The 18682-nt window shown below is 46.1% G+C and overlaps 1 protein-coding gene across 2 annotated transcripts in view; it reads right to left on the bottom strand.

Annotated features, from left to right (window-relative positions):
* Nucleotides 1-3832: 3832 nt before the first annotated feature.
* Tspan5 (tetraspanin 5) overlaps nucleotides 3833-18682 on the bottom strand; it is a 160927-nt gene continuing 146077 nt past the window's right edge. For both annotated transcript variants that reach the window (XM_034499845.2, XM_076933303.1), the window contains exons 3-8: nucleotides 17532-17678; nucleotides 14202-14372; nucleotides 11835-11960; nucleotides 10089-10136; nucleotides 9870-9986; nucleotides 3833-5902 (exon numbers count right to left, since the gene is read on the bottom strand). In XM_034499845.2, the coding sequence (XP_034355736.1) occupies nucleotides 5837-5902; nucleotides 9870-9986; nucleotides 10089-10136; nucleotides 11835-11960; nucleotides 14202-14372; nucleotides 17532-17678 (675 nt within the window). In that variant the 3' untranslated portion in view covers nucleotides 3833-5836. The remainder of the gene's footprint in view (nucleotides 5903-9869; nucleotides 9987-10088; nucleotides 10137-11834; nucleotides 11961-14201; nucleotides 14373-17531; nucleotides 17679-18682) is intronic.

The raw sequence follows: 18682 nt of genomic DNA, 5'->3' as shown, positions 1-18682 counted from the left end.
CTGACCTTCCCGACCTGGGTCTGGAAATCAAAAGCTCCTCCTCCCACCCTACCCCCACCCCAAGAGCAGCTCAGGGCTTATCTCTTAGATCTCCTCCTTCTGGAATCCTCTACCAGTGGTTCTCAACCTGGGGGGTTGTGACCCCCTAGGTAGTCACCTGTTAGATGCTCTGTATATCAGATACTTATGTTGTGATTCATAACAATAGCAAAATTGCAGTTATAAAGTAACAACCAAATAATTTTATGGTTGGGGGTCACTACAACATGAGGAACTGTTTTAAAGGGCTACAGCATTAGGAAGGTTGAGAACCACTGCTGGTTTATTTGTCCCTGGAAAAATGGCAGTTGAACTCTTAACAAGTTTAGACTTCTGGCCTGTGGAGATTCCACTTTGGTTTACATCTTTGAAACTTTCCTGAGAGCCTGAGGCAGTGCCTGGACGAGAGTATACTTTTACAACTGGGCACTGTTGGGCCAAAGGACGGATAAGTTGTTCCTGCCTCCGCGGCGCTTGCAACTGAGAGTTAGGAAACTACTGGTTTGTTTTGGTGACAACATAAGGAGACCACAGAAGGCACAGATCATTCTATTTATATCTTATTTGTAAAAATTTAATCATTGTAGCAGGTGGCACTTAAGAGTTTGCTTCAAATAAATACAGAACGCACTGCCATAATCTTAAATATAATAATGCATTCTTTATTTAATGTACCCCATAAAAGGTGGCAAGACTGGTCAGGCATTGTGGTACACACCGGGAATTCCAACACTTGGGAAGCTGAGGCAGGAGGAATGAGTTCAAATGCAGCCTGAATAACACAGCAAGCTTAACGCTAACTAACCCAAAGTATACACCAAGACCCTATCTTAACAAAACTAGAACTCAGCAAGACATTACAAGAGCATAAAGCAGACAGTTATAATAGACCACACAGTGTTCAGACACAGTTGAGCCCATAAGCCACAGTTTCTCCAGTCTCTAAAATCAAGGTTGTAGCCAGAGGGTCCGAGCTTGTCGGCTCAGCTCTTAGAGGCTTGACACAGGGGGATTGTTCGGAGTTTGAAGGCAGCCCCAGATACAGAACAAGGAATATCAGGCCTGTTTGGGCTACTTAACAAGACTGTGTTAAAACAAAAACCAAAACAAGATAGAAATCTTGTTGGACCAGGGTACAATTCCAAAAAACAAAGAGATAGAAATTCTCAAGTCAAAGCTAACTCAACTAAATCCTCAGTCAGTCTTGTTTTTAGAGGTAAGTTCAAGAATGTCTGCTCCCTTTGTCCTGTACAGTTAGTGTTGAAGACCTGAGGTACAGCTTAGGACCTGGATCTTGGCTCACAAAGAACCCTCAGGTGCAGATTCTGTGCTGGGGGTGCAGCTTCTCACGACACTTCTACCAGGATGATAGGTACATGGAAGACAGTATCCCCAGAGTAGCCAATGAACACTCGGTGGTAGTTTCTTCTAGAAACTGCATCCGAGACTGTACAGGACGGCAGGGCCAGCTTCCACCAGGCCTGCCAAATCTTGCTGCAACAAGGTAATAAAACGCCAGTGGCAAGATCAGCACATAGATATTGATGAGAACAAGATGTTCCGTGCCTGGCTTCCCAGAATGAGGCCCAGCTTTCAGGAGTGTGAAGAAGGAACGCATCTACCCTCGCTAAGCACCTGCCCTGGGCCCATATCCATTTCCCAACACAGCTTGGATCTGCCAGGAACGTCCCTTCCGACACCAGCCAGCTGTGGTTCTCCAGGGCTGACACTAGAGGGCAGACCACTAAAACTTTCCTGTTCTAATGGGCGCACAAGTTCTGGGAGGCGAGGACCACATGGGTAGCTTGTTTGGCTGGATCCTGGTTCTTTGTGGAATTCAGGCATGCTTTGTAAAACCATGGCCTCACCAACTCTTTTACGTTTAAGGTACATTTACTTTAGCCCTTGTTTCTAGAAGTGGAGGTGAAGGACCAGAGTGTCTAGCTCAGTCTAACTGCTCCGGAGAGGATGGATCAACTTTGGGGCAAGTTTACAAGGTAAGCAGAAAGCCTCCTGAGAGAACCAATGAATTCCGCAAACCAAGAATGTACTAGAAGCCACACTGTAATAGATTCTGCTGCTATGGCAAGTCTCTCAAAAAATAAAATAAAATAAAATAAAATAAAATAAAGGTTAGGGGAATGTTAAGATGGCTTTGGTACCTTCAGAGTTTAGTTTCTGTCCCCTGCTCCGTGTCCAAACCCAGGAACACCTGACTACTGTGTCCCTAGTCATGTTTCCACTATAAGTCACACCTCAGCCCTGCCTATAGCTACATTTGCTGCATGTTTCTACTTGCTGACAGTGTCTCGCTATTATCTGCCCTGGTGTGCTGGCCACAGTGGCCAGTGTTTATGGAGAGGTTCCCGGTCCTTCTTTGGAGGTCTGCACAGATTTCCCAAGAGAAGGAGCAAGCACCAACGTACAAATGGCAAAGCTTGCCGGGGAGGGCCTGCCAGGTCACGGAGCTCCGACCCTCATTGTTCGGCCCACCAGCTTCCCAGGGCTTTTCTCCAAGAGAGCCGGAAACAGGCGCTGGGAGAGCCGCACACACTGCAAAATGAATCCCATTCCTGCCCACACAAATACCGAGTGATCCAACACTTCTCCAAAGAAGCAAAAGCTTGGTCAGAGTCACTTCTAAGAATCTCTTGGAGGGGGTCAGCCTGGGACCTGGAGCAGGAAGTGAGCCCATAGAAATGTCAAGAGGGTTGTACCCTGGGGAAAGAAACCCAAGTTTTCAATCACTCTCCGATGAGAATTTCTGGTTTCTACTGTTCTTTTTATGAATAGTATTTTTTTTTTTTTTACTATATATTACAGAGGCAATCTTTGTGGGAGCCAGTAAACAATAGAAATTTAAAAAATTTAGTTACCTTCCCCAGAGTCCATGGTCTTCACAAGGCAAAACTTCTGCTAGTTTTGAGCCTTGTAAAACAAAGCATCCTTACAGCTATGACCTCTCCACTGCTCGCCGGAGCATGGAGGGAAGAACCAGGCCCCACAACGTCAAAGAGACATCAACAGGGCTTGCCCATCATCAGTCACGAACAAGTTTCTTCTGCTTTCTGTATCTGCTCTTCTTGAGGCATTTCTCAAGTCTAGGGACACACTGTCCTGTCTGGTCTTAAGAGGACTGTATGAAACGGAAGCTTCTCCTTCCATTTGGTCTTAAAAAGTATCCTGCAGTAATACTTCACAATGGAAAGACACTTAAGTTGGTATTTTCCAGTGGGTTAACATGACAGTTTCAAGGGACTGCTGGCAATTACTTTCTTATAAAAGCTGTAACTTTTATCTAGGCCCACTGTGTATTAAATGTTCATAGAGCTTTAAAAATATATATCTACCCAGCCCAGAATGGCAGGGTCAAGGTCTGAGATCTGTGTTTTGTAATGTTCCCAAGGCATCTGCAACAAAGAGAGGACAGCCCTTGAGACAAAGAACACCGACTTGCAGAGTGCTTTGTCTGTCTATGTTTAAGAGCTCAGAGACTTAACCCCTATAACCACAAATTTCACCTCTCTTCCGGGACTGGTCGGTGTTTCTAAAAATCAATGTGTAGTCTCATCGGCACCTTAGGAATTCACCAGTGCAAGTCCTTGAACCCCATCCCAACCTACCTCCTTAGGAATTCTGGAAATGATGGCGGTTTCAGGGACATGGGATTGAATCAGACTTTCAGGCTCACTATACACGAGCTGTCCCCCTGGCTGTTTTAAGGAGCCATTCCTGAGTGTTTTACAGTGGCTAGCATCTGAGAAGTCATTCAGAAAACTAAGACAACGTGATCTCATGTAAGGTAGAACCGAGTTTATTAATGACAGCTTTTATTACAATCACTCTCGAGTGTAAAAAATAAAGGGTGATTAAAATTTAAAACTCACTTGGGCTTGTGTTTTGGCTTTCACTGGGTGTGCCATGGGGTGGGGATCTTGCCTGATTCTGAATCAACTGGCCAGATGCAGTTCACTGGAGAATGAGGTAATAAAGAAGACAGAAGTGCCAATCCGAGAGCACGAGTGTCCACGTTGAAGGACATCACAAGTGACAGCTGTGGTATGGACAGGGGTGAAGTCACGTGACCTCACATCCACGTATGGAATGACTATCTCTACCTATAACAGATACCAAATACAAACATGCAGAGGCACAGACACCCAAAGTGTGGAGATGAGACTTTAGAAGAGTGCCTGACCTCCCTGTGAGCAGACTGTCCATCAGTCACGGCAGTGCCCGTACTGCAGACATGAAAACCGGGCTGCATTACTCAGGATGCCGGCTGGCTGGCGGATAAAGAGCTGCTATCACAGAGGTTGTGGTCTTCCCAGCAACCCACAAACCAAAATCTGCTCCCCATGAAAGCAACATCCAGGGGTTATCACAAGCTGGGTGAAAATCTGGGGCCAAATTCCACCCTCCCAGTGGGCATGAGGCAGGAGAAGAACCTGAAGGTGGCTTCCCACCTAGCGTCACAGAGCCCTGGCTGGGCTTCGGTATAGCCCCTTAAATATTTGTGCTTTGTTACCAGCCTGAGGCCACCTCAGTGAGGACAGAGCTCTGGCCATGCACTATACTAGGCTTTTTATTTAACATATGACAAAACTAAAGTTGCAAAAAGGGAGGGGGAAAAAAAAAAGAGAAAAACCTCATTAAATGCTTTTTGACTGTGTCAACCCTGCTTTGGAACTGGGCTTTATAGCACTCAATGAAGAGAATGGGGAATGGACAGAAAGCTGAGCTGGAGGCCGGGAGAGACAGTGAGCCCGCGGGGCACACAAAGACAAGCCTAGGACAACATGCCACAACCACCCAAGGCTGGATACCTATGACGTAAACACCAATGAACACTCTCAAATGTCTCTCTGAAAAGAACATGGTGGATTTGGTGGGGTCACAGTACATGCAGGTGAAGGGTCTACAAAAACTTACTATTTAAGCGGAATAAGAAACCATTACAGAGGACTGTGCCATAGCCTTTGCCTTTGGGAGACAAAAAAAAAGAACCAAAATAATGACTGATAAAAAAGAAATAAAACACAAAACACAGCCCAGAGTATTCCAGAATATCAGAAGAACCCAACCACTAGTCTGGTGAGGTGGGGTGAGGGAGTGTTTAACCAGTGTCTCTCTCATTAACCTCGTTTTCTCCTTGGATGTCACTGATAAAGCTCTGGCTCGGGTTGGCCACTCCTGTGGAAATGCGGATTCCAGCCTCTGCCACCCTAGTTTGCCGCAAACACCCAGTTCTCTTGAGGGGAAACTCAGGGTGGAAAGCATACGCTGGGACATGACCCATTCAACCCTCTCAGAATCTGAACACAGGGGGCAGCTGTTGTCTTCTCTGGAGGACGGTTGCAAGTTTCTGGAAATGTGCACTGAGAGATTTCAGGACACCTGGCCCTGTGGGGGGTAAGGGCCCGAGTTTTAGCCAAGGTGTGGACAGCTCTGTATTCTCCATAAATTCAAGTACATGCAGTGCCCAGCCTCCCCCTCCTCCCCTCTGGTAGCGTCCATCCGTCCACCAATCCATGGCTACAGTAGAGAGTCTCTGCGCGTCGACTCAGCGACTTGTACACCGTTTCGTTTTTTCTTTTTCAAGGTTCCAGTCTGTGAGCAGCATTTCCCAGTTCTACCCCCACAGAAAGTTAAGTTCTTGGCAGCTCCATCAGGGGAGACTGCAGGCCTGTGACCAGGTCTCTGCAGCCCTCCATTGGCTGGCCGGTGCACAGAGGGTCAGTCAGCAAGGGGGGTGGGGGGGATCAGTCCAGTGTCTGACAGCGGTGGTTGCAGGGGTCTACCAGCTAGCCCTGACAGCTTCAATGTCACTCACCAAATTCTGTGCCAGGCATATCCCAAAAATCTAAAAAAGAAGGGAAAACCAAGTGAGATGGAAGTACTCACATGCTATTGGCTTTTCCTTGGCCACTGGGTCCACCCCCTCCCTGCCTGATTCTTAAGTGGACATTCAGGGGATGGCGATGTGGCTCAATTGGAAGAGTGTTTGTATAAAATCTTGGGTTCTACCCCCAGCACCATAGAAAACCAGGCGTGATGGTACATATCTATAATCCCAACACTTGGGTAGGAAGAGGCAGGAACGTCAGAAACCATCCATGGCTACATAGCAAGCTTGAGGCCAGCTTGGGGAACATGAGACCTGTCTTTTAAAAAAAAAGAGTAGAGAGAAAAAACATAAAAATCCATAATTTTAGCATGACTTTCTATTTTCAATACTAAATACTGATGCTGCTCACTTCTCTCAAGCTAATCCTATCCAAAGAGAAGTCATTTCCAACCCTCTCTGTGGCCTAAATAGCTCTCATCTCCCTTCTGCCTCTGTGGATTTGCCTGATCTGCACAATACATAAAAATGGCTCCAGACAACATGTGGTGTCTGTGACTTCTCCAGGCTCATCCATCGACAGTGACTGCTCAAACGGGAAAAAGCCCACACAATCTCATGGGTTTGCACACTCAGTCTCCAGCGAGTGGCACTGTTTAGAGAGGTTGCAGGACATTTGAGACGGCAGCTTGGCAAGCAGAAGTGTATTGCTAGGGACAGCTATCAAAGGAGTTACCTGCCTCCAAGCCGCTATGGCCTCTATGCCTTCCCCACCATGGGCCCGATCCTCTGAACCATGGGCCTGAACAAACCTCTCGTCATTTTCCTCTGCAAGGTATCAATCACAGTGTTGTAAGCCTTCATGACCCAACTGCGAATTTTCTTCATTTATATGGCACAAATTAAAGAATTTTAGTGAACACTTTACACAAGACAAAGAAAGCTGAGGTAACCTCAACATGCATACGCTGCCTTCCTGACCAGGGAAGTCATTCGCACACATATATGGAAATGTCAGGCAGAAGCCCAGCTGCCGCTCTTACCTCATACAGGTGAGCCACAGCCCAATCCTATGGATCTCGAGGGCTCTGCCAGGTACAACGCCTTAGTGAGGTCACACGCGCAGGGCACATTTTTGTTGGTGACCAGGCTATAGGGTACTAACTGATCCATTCACCGCCTGATGAGCCGACCCATTCTCCCTGCTGGGTTCAGATCTGTGACCTTCTGAGGGAAGGCTCCACCAGGTCACTGGGTCTGCAGCTTCCTCTCTTTCCCCCATAGAGAGAGGTAATCCCCCAGCAACAAGGTCACAGTGGGAGGCAGAGCTCCGGGCTGACTGGGTGGGTGATTGCTCTAAGTCAGGGACTCAGGCTGTGCTGAGAAGTGGGTACCCTCAGGGCATTGTGAAGAGGTGGTGAGTGGCTGATTCTGAGTGCTGACTCAGGCGAAAGAGGGAAGATGTGGGGGATGCTGACAGGGGATGCAAGTGCTGGCTTCTGTACAAAAGCAACTGCAGAAAGTAACTGTGGTGACTTGCAAACAAATACCCAGTCAGTTTTCTCTATTTGTTTTGTCTTGCCTGCTTCTGAGGCAGGGTCTTCCTGTACAGTCTAAGCTGTCTTTCTGCTGTCTCTGCTTCTGCCTCCCTGGAGCTGAGACTGCAGGCATGCACAGCACAGGCAGCCAATTCATGCCTTTCCAACAGCTGAGTGCTGACCCTACCATAAGGACATACCACAGTCTTTAGAAATCCACGGATGGATTCTTCAGTGTTCCCAGTTCTTGCTGCTATGTGCACGTGTGTGCAAATATTTTGGTAAATGTTTTTTATTCCTTTTGCATTCGTGGAAAACTGTAGGGTCACACAGTAACTATATATTATTTTCCAAAGAGCTAAGTCATTCCTGTTCCCTCACTCTAGAAAGGTTCGGGTGATATATCCTACATCCTCGTGAACACCCACCGTCTATTTTATTCATAGCCATCCTAGTGGGTGTGCATGTGCAATGGCTGCCTCACTGTAGCTCTGATGCACAGTTCTCTGATGACAAGTGATGCTGCATCTTTCATGGGCCACTCCTATCTGTGCTGGAGAATGTCTACTAAATACTCAGTTCATTATTTAAACTGAACCTTGGTAGGTAGCACTAGCTGGTCTTTTCTCTTGTTTCCTATAAATATGTATATATGTATACATACATATAGACCACACACACGCGCGCGCACACACACACACATACATACACACTCTTACACACAGACAATTCCTCACAAACACTTTCTGCTATCGTGTGAGTAACCTTAATGGCATCATTTTCAGTGTGAAAGTTTTATATTTTGATAAAGTGCCATTATCTCTATCTCTGCTTTATTTGGGGGGGGGAGGTATTTTTCCTCTGAAATTCTTTGTCCAAGACAGAAAAAAAAAATCACACATTTACACCATGTTTTCTTCTAGAATGTCACAACTTTGGCATTTTTAAAAAAGACTTATTTAGTTTATGTATATGAACACTTGGATCCGATTACAGATGGTTGTGAGCCATCATGTGGTTGCTGAGAATTGAACTCAGGACCTCTGGAAGAGCAGTCAGTGCTCTCAACCGCTGAGCCATCTCTCCAGCCCACAGCTTTGGCTTTTACAGAGAGCTTTGCTTATTTATTGTACACCAGGACAGGGTCTGAGTGTTGAGGCCAGGCTGGCTGTGCAGTCTTAAGCGATGATCCTGCTTCAACCTTTTTTAATGGCTTGCATCACAGGGGTACAGAATACCACACTTAGATTTGGGTCTTTGATCTATTTTAAGTTAATGTTTATATATGCTATGAGACAGGTGTCTAAACATCATTCTTTTCTAGACAGAAAATCAGTATTCCTGCACCATTTGTCAAAAAAAGTTTTAAAAAAAAATATTTATAGGTGTTTTGCCTACAGGTGTGACTGTGCAGCACATGTATAAAGTGTGGATGGGGGCCAGAGAGGGCATTGGATCTCTTGGAACTATAGACACAGACAGTTGTCAGCTATCATGTAGGGGCTGGGAATTGAACCCTGGTCCTCTGGAAGAACAGCCAGTGCTCTGAACCACTGAGCCATTTTTTTTTTTTTTCTATCCTTGAAAAAAACTTTCCTTTTCCTTCCCCGTTGGATAGTTTCGATTCCATTATCACTCACGAAAGTGCCGTCTGTAATTTAGTCCCATTTACTAGTAATGGCTAACTTTACAAGTTTACAAGACTGCCTTGAACCCTGTTACTTTGTAGTAAGATTTAATTAGGAAACAAGAATTCTTCATCCCGCCATTCTCTTTCAGTGTGTTTGACCTCTCTGAGCTCTTGTTTTTCCCTGTGAATTCAGGCCCAGCTAGTCGATGACTGAATGAGGAGGTTGGAACTGAGACAGAGAGCACAGAATCTCTAAATCAACGTGAGTGCTGATGCCACTTGAGTGACACTGAGTTTATAATCTGTGACACAGGATGACTTCCTATTTACTTAAAGCTTCTTCAATTTCATTCAACTGTGTGACCCTCCACAGAAAGCATCTTATCAACAGGAAGAGTCAGTTCCCAGGACTGTCCTCACCAGCGAGTGGGCGAGCTGGTGCAGAGAGACAAAAGACATCGCACATACACGTGCAACTCCACAGAGCATGGCCTTGCTGCTAAGGTCCCTACTCTGAGCAGCCATGTCTGTCCCAACTGTCACAACACAGTCCTTTAAGCCCCTGGAAACAATGTGATGCCAGCTGACAACCTGGGACCTATCAACCTCTCTGTGGTGAAAAGGAGACAAGAGTTTCTATCATATTTCCAGACCTAGACTCAGACCTTCAATAAACACAAAACCAATAGTTCTGGTCTGTCCCCAGGACCTCCAGTGTGTCTCAGAAGCTAAGGCATTGAGGAGACAAAGCAAAGACCTTGGACTGGGGAGGTCCTTCTGGGCACCTCTCTCTGAGCTAGGGACCCAGTCTTCTTACCTGTAGCAATGCAATGCCTATGAAGATACCAGCCACGATGGTTAAATTGTCCTGTAGCCACTTTTCAAACTGGGGCACACAGCCTTTTGTGTAGATTACAATCTGTTGGTCAACTTCCTTTACAAGGGAAGAGAGCAGAATGTCACAGATACAGCCTTGTGCATGTGCAGACGCTCCTCCAATCCCTGTGTCCTGGGGCGCAGGGTGGGTTCCACTTACCGGTTTCTGCCTGGCATCATAGCCACACTGAGTGTTGATGACATCTTCCTGGGGAAGAAAGGAAAAGAAAACTGAAACCTATTCTTGTTCAGCAGAAATCCCATCCAAGAATGATGCGCCATATTAAACAGGATTATTAATATTATTTAACATACATTATTATTAAGTGTCATGCCCTTATGAGAGCAGCTTCAAAAGTATGTAATTGGGGGCCTTAGAAATGAAAGCCAAGACTCTAGCAGGTCCATTGTGTGTGTGTGTGAGTGTGTGTGTGTGTGTGTGTGTGTGTGCCCGCCCGCGCGTTTGTCACTCATATGAACTAAGATTCAAAATACTGCCATCTTTAGGAAGCTTCAAGGGTTTGGGAAACTGAAAACACAGACAAAAATCAAGTTTAAAGGACAAAATGACCATCCCTATGCTCTTTGGCAATTTCTACTTTTTAAGATGGCACTAGAGATTAGATCTAAGGTCTCATGCATGGCAAATATGTGCGTGTGCCTTTTAATTTATAAAATTCTGTCATTTAAAGTGTTTTTTTTTTTAAAAAAAAATAATAAAAAAGCATTATGCTACTAACTACAAAGCAAAAACGTGGCCTGGCCTTGTGTCAGTCAGGCAGCCTGACATATCTAGAATCTGGTTGGACATACTGCAGGTCAGCATCTCTGGGAGTCAGAGTTCATGGCATAAGACAGACCTGCTGAAGGATCTGTTGCCTAGTGACTTCTGGAGACTCTTGTTTTTACCATGGACAGTTGATGTAGGACCCGGAAAGAAAACAGGAAGCATGCTGGCCGGTACATGCCCAGGTTGCCTGAGCGGGTACCATGGATTCCAAGCTGGGCATCCTGCTGCTACTTCCACCTCAGAGGAGGAAGACAAGCTGGCTAGAAAGGAGTCACAGACAAGGTGGCACAGTTCTCAGTGATGCTCAGCCCAGGCTGATGTGCCCTCCAGAGGGGGAGCCTGTAGAACTCGCCTGCACCCACTGTGCTCCACCATGGGCAAGGGCAGGCTTGTCCAGGAAGGGCAGTAACCACTCCTCACATGGGGCACATTAACACTCCATTCTGGCCTTTCACTTACAATACAGACGGTTCATATTTTCATTCTACGAACCATGCACACCATGTCAAGCGGAGTAAACAGGAGTAGCCTGTGGATGGGCTCTGTTTTCTTTCTAAAGTAAAGCTGCAAAGGGCAGCCACTACACCTAACCCCACGCCACCCTCTGGGCCACTGTGGCTCTTCCAGCAGCCTTCCCTCCCTGTAGAGAGCCTCAATCCCTCCTTTACTCCTGAGTCCCATCCCAGAAACCAGATGAGAAGAAAAGGCTTACTAAACCCAAGCTATTGCAGGTAGATGGCTCACCCACGAGCCCCACATTATTAGGAGAGACAAGTGACATGGTTACCCAGCTCTGTCCCGTTAGCACTGTTACTTGGGAAAAGCCACTCCATAGCCTTGGTGGGTTTTATTTTCTTCCCCAGAAAGGGACCTCCCTTTCTGACCCCCCATGAGTCAACATACACCAAGGCTCAGAATAGGAGACAATACACACACGCTAAATTAATCCCAGCCATCCTGTCCTGACTGGGAACACCAGAGCGCATCCTCCCCCTCTAGGACCTACAGTCAGGCACGAACTTGTGAGAAGAGATTTTTGAGACAGAAAGCACTCTGCTGTCACACCCAGGCTGAGTGTGGGGCATACAGTGGCCAGCAGTGAGCTGTTGCTCTTACCGCTGGGTCTTTAGTGCAGCAGGAGAATGGCACACCGCATCGCTCTCGGCTTGCATTGGAATCTGTGCAATTGAAGTAAATATTTAGGTTCCAATCATCAGCTCCAAAAGCCCCACAGCACTGCCACTAGAGCAAACAGGAGAGAGTTAGAAAGAATGGCTGGAGGTGACCAGCCACCTGCACCCCATCCACAGGATACCCATCCCCTGCCAGGTCCAGTTCCTCAAAATTTATTTTTAAGTTAATATTAACCTAAACGGGCCCTGTAAAGCCTTCCAAAGTAATGGTTTGACATGGGACATTAAGTGGGAAAGGGAAGGGCATTGTACAGCAGGGCTCAAGATAAATTTGGCTTGGTCACGTTCTTGGATAAACCAGAACATTTTAGAAGGAAAAATAAGACACTAGCAACAATGGTAACATATAATGAGACAACTCTGGTTGCACTAAGTTTTGATCTTATTTTAATGGTTCTTAAAAAGTGTCACTCAGTGTAAATGGTATCTGATAAACAGTAGACACTTTGATCAGTTCTGATCTATGTGGGTAACACGATAGAACAGTAACCACTTCACAGGACAGTGAATGTCAGGGCTGATGTCCAGTGGTACAGCAGTCAAACACGGGTGAGGCAGACCCACCTTTCTATAATCCTAGAGGCTTAACTTTTCATTATAATCGTTACTATGCTAAATTTAAAAAGAAACCGTATTTTTATGCTCAATTCAGTTCTTTTTTTAAAGAGTTATTTTATGTGTGTGAGTACCCTGTTGTTCTCTTCAGACACACCAGAAGAGGGCATCAGATCCCATTACAGATGGTTGTGAGCCACCATGTGGTTGCTGGAAATTGAACTCAGGACTTCTGGAAGAGCAGTCAGTGCTCTTAACCACTGAACCCATAATTCATAATCCCGCCAGCCCATAATTCAGTTCTTAAATTCAGTTCAATTCAAATCTTAAACGGAGGACTGATTATGGCCTCCTCCTATAATAGATTATCTTGGCTTCTTAAGTTAGACAAAACCAACCTTTGGCCATTTTAAGGCTTTCAGGACCAACAGCTACATCAAAACAAACTCCAGAAGAGCAGAATTACATGAAAGAGCAGTGTTGCTAAGTAGAGCAGGGAGCACTTAGGAACAGGTGTGAACACAGGTTCTGCTGCCTCAGCTGCTCCTCTGGGCTTGGGCTGGACACCACAGGTTTCCCATAAAGCCTCATTGGCTCTGTCATGCCACTAGTCGGGGGGGAATACCCAGGAAGTAGAGGGCTTGCATCCATTGTGACTTAACAGCCCAGGGAAATTGCTGGAGCAGGTGAGACAGGGCTCAACTTCACAGCCGAGGACGCTTGCTCCAGACAGTAGTCACTGAGTGAAACTAAGACCTCAGTCCAGTGCTGGGCACCTGAAGAAGAATGACCTTCCTCCACACCCACTCAACACTGACACAGCGTAGCTTTCTTGACTCAAGGTAAAGGTGATCCCAGCACAACTCAGAGCTAGACCTTGGTCCACTGAGCCTCTGTGTGGTTTCCAATCTTACTGTAAATATGAATGCCATGAACACCACAGACCAAAGTCTTTTGGCTTACTCATTTTTTTTCCCAGTGCAGGTGAGTAAGAACCTGCTAATCTGTAGGCCGATAATGTCTCGGGCCTAAGATGAGACCATGTGTATCACCGACTGCTCCAGTATCCATAAGTACTGGACAGTAGCTCACTTTTCTTCTTGTTTGACTCTTGGGAAAAGAGTTTTAAGTTTCTGTTAGTCCACGGTCAATGAGACAGTGTGTCTCTTGGCTCCTCGTGCCTCTTGAGTGACATGACATCTGCCTGCTTATAGTACGGGACCAGTCAGTCACAGAGGCACGTTCAGATACCTGTGTGGCAGAGAAGTCTGGTTATCTTCTACTTGTTAGAAGCCAGCAGGCCTTATGAGTCTCTAAACTTTTGGTCTGGACTACACACATGTGGTATCTGGATGGGCACATCTGAAGAGCTTTATAAACAAATACCCTGCTAATTATATTATCATGAGCTACAGGGGAAGGAGAAGGAAAACTCATATTTAATCAAATAAAACTCTAAACATACATAAAAGCAATTTTCTTCAAAGGCTTTCAAGGGGATGGCGCAGAGATTGCCCTGTGGCTTAAGAGTTGTATCCTCTAATTTAACACAAGTTGGAACAAGTGAAACCAGAATGTTTCTTTCTGAAATACAAACATGAGCCATGGAGCAAGAAAAAGGAAACAAACAAACAAGCAAACAGCTAGAAACGAGGCAGAAAAGTCAGCTGGACGTCTCCAGCTGGCAAAGACGCACCAGGCATTATGGGAGAAGACATTTCCACTTGGCACTTACATATTCCTGGGTGAAGTCTATGAGGTTCTGTAGATCAATGTCATCTCTGTAGGCTCTGATGTTGTTGTTAATAAAGAAATACAGCTGGTCTTTGATCCAGTCTTTGAAAACAAATGCCAACACCCCAGCAGTGAGTTCCAGGAAGAAAATAATCCCCAGGAACACGGAAAACTAAGACAAAAGAAACACACAACAGGGAACGGGTTACAAGGCCTTGGATCACAGGGAGCAGCAAGCGACTTCTCTCTGAAAGGGAATGTAATTACATTCTGTTGCTACACATCTCCAAACTGGGGCCTTCTGATTCTTAAGGTTTGTGAACGGAATATTACACTCCAAGAAAGGACTTCTAAAAATTAAAGATCACTTCATAATCACATTTTGGAGTCTCTGGTGTTCCATTTGATAATTAACCAACAAAGCCCAAATCAAACATTGAGTAATAGGAATTTCTCATTAGATCCACATTAAAGCCTAATGAATTGCTCGTGATTAATGTACTGCCAGACACGTGAACAATGTTCTGCCTGACCTCCAGGCAGCCTCCTTCCTAACTTGAAAGGTAGATTATCTCATGTTTTATAATCATCCGTCCCTTGCACCCGGGGCTTGATTCCGAGCACGCTACATTATCCTGTTGGATTCACTGTTTAAATGGCTCCCTGCACCTCCCATGTCGGGTGAAATAGATCCTGCTCATCTCAAAGAGGTCAGTGGAGGAAGTAGGAGGGGGATGTGACTGAGACAAGAAAACAGTTTCCAATCATGGAAATGAAACCGTGGGCTCTCTCTTTCCTTCGGCCTGGGAAACACCAACAGCAGGAAACACTTTAAATAACACCACAGTGCAATCAAAAGGGACTTCTGGCTAAGGCTGATAACAAGGTATACAGCCAGAGAGCACGAGGCCCTGGGGTAACTGCTCAGAACCCTGGGGAAATTTCCCTTCCACCCAGTTACTTCAAAAGAGGCTCATTTCAGTCATCCTGACTGCCGGTTCCGCCCACGGCCATTCCACACCTCCTTCCTCCCACATCTTTACCCTCTGCAAACCGTTTTGTGATCTTGAGGTGCAAAAATGGGGTACCATGGTGGGTGGATAGTGGGGTGTGGCCATTCACACGGTGCCTGCCGGAGTGACAGGTGCATCTTTGTGGAGGAGTGAGAAGAGAGAGCCAGAAGAACCAAACCAGTGCCTGACAAAGTCTAGGATGCGATGCTTAGGTACAAACTCCACTCCTAAGCCCTCAGCTCAGCCTTCCAAGCTCCCCCGGGGGTCCTGCTTATCTGTCCTCAATGAGGACACAAAATGTAAAATTCTTATTTATTTACCAGCACCACCAATAATTTGTACCTGGAAATAAAATGTTAAGTTCTTAATTATGAGTGGTACCGACAATTTCAAATTAAGTTTTTCTTAGAAGACAGAAGCTTAGCATTTGCACTCTTGCAACCCCTCTTACCTGTGCTGGGTACCACCCCAAACACGGACACATACAGTCCTCACACCACAGAAAGAACAGAACCTGAGCTGGCATGCATGTACGTGAAACAGCTGGGCAGTCACACAAAGAGATTTCTGCTCTCACCTCCACACGGGATAGAGACTCTCACTTTCCAGTTGCCCTGGGAAATTCTCTCAAGTTACATGATAATACATATCAAATATTGAGTCCAAACTCGATATCAAACATTTGTCGGAGGCCTACATGCCCGGCTCTGTGAGCTAACTCCCCCATTTCCAAAGGTGCAGAAGGTCACCAGGAGCTTTGTTTGATGGTATCGGTCAGCTAGGAAATACCACTTTCATTTCACCGCCCTGCCACTTGGATTTTCCCCAGAAGTTCTCCTAGTCTTAGGATACTCTGATCTTCGAGGTTGTTTGGAGGCATGGCGACATTCTTTCCTGCTTACCTCACAGCCCCTGCTCAAGGAGACTCCTAGGCCAGTTGCTATTGTTAGTTCTAAATAAAGAAAGGCCACTTAAACAGTCTCTAAGACGGAAGGCTAAGAACACGATTCTTTTCAAATCTAGTATGTGACTTTAGGAAGGGGGTTACTATAGTAAGTAAAACCAATGTTCAAGGAAGCCATATTAAAGGGACCTCGTATGTGGAAGCATGGAGGTTTCAAACTGTTAGGTCATGCAGCAGATAATGGGTCTCAGCAAAGCTGAGTGAAATCAGGTCCCCACTTTGAGATGCCTCATAAGACTGGTAGGTTATGATCAGGGACAAAGATCCTTCAGAGGGACTCCGTTTGTCTTTGACTCAGTGAAGATGGGGGAGGAGAGAGGGGAGAGACCAAACAAGCTTGTGTAGAAAGGAGTCAATCTGGAAGGTAAGGCAGCTCTAAGCATGGAAAACTAGCCACTCCCACCATGCACAGGGAAAATATGCTAGCTCCTCATTAGACTATATCTGAGAGCGATGACCCCCAGTCTTCCATAGAGGTGTGAGCCACATGAAAAGATCAGGATTAAAGCCTCCAAGGCTTTCAGGGAGCCAGAGCTGCACCAATTCAAAATGGGCTACCCTAGGGCGGGCATGGATGTCTCTTCTTAGAGATGTTCATGAAAAGATGCCAGAGAACATTCTAGAAGACACGGTAGGGTCGGAGAATCACACACCGTGGGGCTGTTCAGACTAGTTCTAGGACAGGCTCCAGTAAGAGGCACAGCAAACAAAGCTGTTCTCCAGAAATTCCCCTGCCCTCCCTCATCATGGGGAGGCGGGTCCTTCTGATCCTTCCTCTGTCCTTAGAGAGGAGAATGAATGCTTTTTCTAGAGAAATCACTAGAATGACAACCTCCGCACACAATGAGGCCAAACTCAGTCCATACCAAGTATCTGGCAGAAACTGGCAGGCTCTGGGCTGGCCCTGTGAGCTAAGTCCTCACTGTCCAAAGGTGTAGAAAGCAACCTCGAGTTGCTTTCAAATGCTTTGCCTAAAATACTTCACACCTCCTGCTAAAGTACCCCCCTCTACAGATACAACTGGCCAAACAAAGAAGGACTGTCACCTTTACTGTATCACCATGTTCATTCAAATTGCACAGGCTGGACAGGCTATGGAAGCCAGGCCAGTGCCTCGTCTCCATGGACTATTATCCACATTTCAATGTACAGTATTCGCCACCAACATGTGTACATACAACATTCCCCCACACCCCCCCAACACATACATGTCATTTGCTCTAAAAGTGGCCTGGGCTGTAATCTTTGCCCAGGCCTTTGGTACGCTTAGGAGCCTGCTTACAGGTAAGACTGTCATCTTGCTGTAAAAGAAGAGTCTGGATCTCAAGCTGAGAGCCGAGTTTGCAATACTTACAAACTTGAGAAGAAAGGTGTTTTCCCGAAGTGCTCCGATGCACCCTGCGAACCCCAGAATGAACATCACTCCCCCCACCACGAGGAAAAGCCACACTGGGTCAAAGCCACCAAGGTCAGTGATGGACGAGATGTTGGAGAGGACACCCTGGAGATGAAAAAGACAGGTGAGCACTCAGGACACAAGGCCAAGCTGTTAGCAGTGCCTTCCCCTCCCACAGGACTCCTTCAGGAGTCATCTGCAATCTGGGATGACTGTAGTCAGAGACCAGGTAAGTGATGAGGAAGGGGAAAAGGAACAGGAAGGGAACAGGAAAAGGGGAAGTACAAAGGGAAAGACTGAAGGATGAGGAGGGAGGGAGGGAGAGAGAGAGGGAGGGAAGGCAGAAAGGAGGCATGGAGGGAAGGAAGGAGAAAGAAAAGAAGGGAGGGATGGAGGAAAAGAAGGAGGGAAAAAAAGAAGGGAGGGATGGAGGAAAAGAAGGAGGGAAAAAAAGAAGGGAGGGATAGAGGGAAGGAAGGAGGGAAGGAAGGAGGTAGGCAGGAAAGGAGGGAAATGGATTTCTTTGCAGGATCAACTGTGCTTATATTTTTGGTAAAATGATAAATAGACAACCAACAATAATAAAAAGCACTGTCATCACGCTCTGGATGGAGAAAATATAGATAATATCTTTGCTACAGTGCCCTCCAATACATACTGTTTTGAGTAAACAGTGGATGTAACAAACATACTGCCTTGGACAGAAAGAAGTCATTTTAAGTCACTGGCAAGCCCTTGGCATGTCTCCAGAAATATGGGGGTTGGGGGAAGCTAGGAGCTTGAGAATGAACTTTACAGGCTTGGCTGCAATTGCTCACAAACCTCCCTAGGTAAAGCGCTCCCCAGACTCCATCCTCCAGCCTCACAGGCAGCCCCATCGCATTAAGATCCCAAAGATCAGCTCATGTGCTCCACACTGGAGGCATCTGCTACACTTCAGAGGCTGAGATTAAAATAAACAGAAGTCACTCCCTTACTTTCAATTCCTTTATTCTTCTACTACATAAGGAACCCAAAGTGATTTTATTCCACAAGCAATATCCATTTAAAAGAACTTCTTTCTGAAGTGTGAGAACGCATCAAAGCCTGCCAGAAATCATGATACTGTT

Source organism: Arvicanthis niloticus, chromosome 4, assembly GCF_011762505.2.
Source record: "Arvicanthis niloticus isolate mArvNil1 chromosome 4, mArvNil1.pat.X, whole genome shotgun sequence".
In the NCBI taxonomy this organism is placed as follows: domain Eukaryota; kingdom Metazoa; phylum Chordata; class Mammalia; order Rodentia; family Muridae; genus Arvicanthis; species Arvicanthis niloticus.
This window is presented reverse-complemented; position numbering and strand designations above follow the sequence as displayed.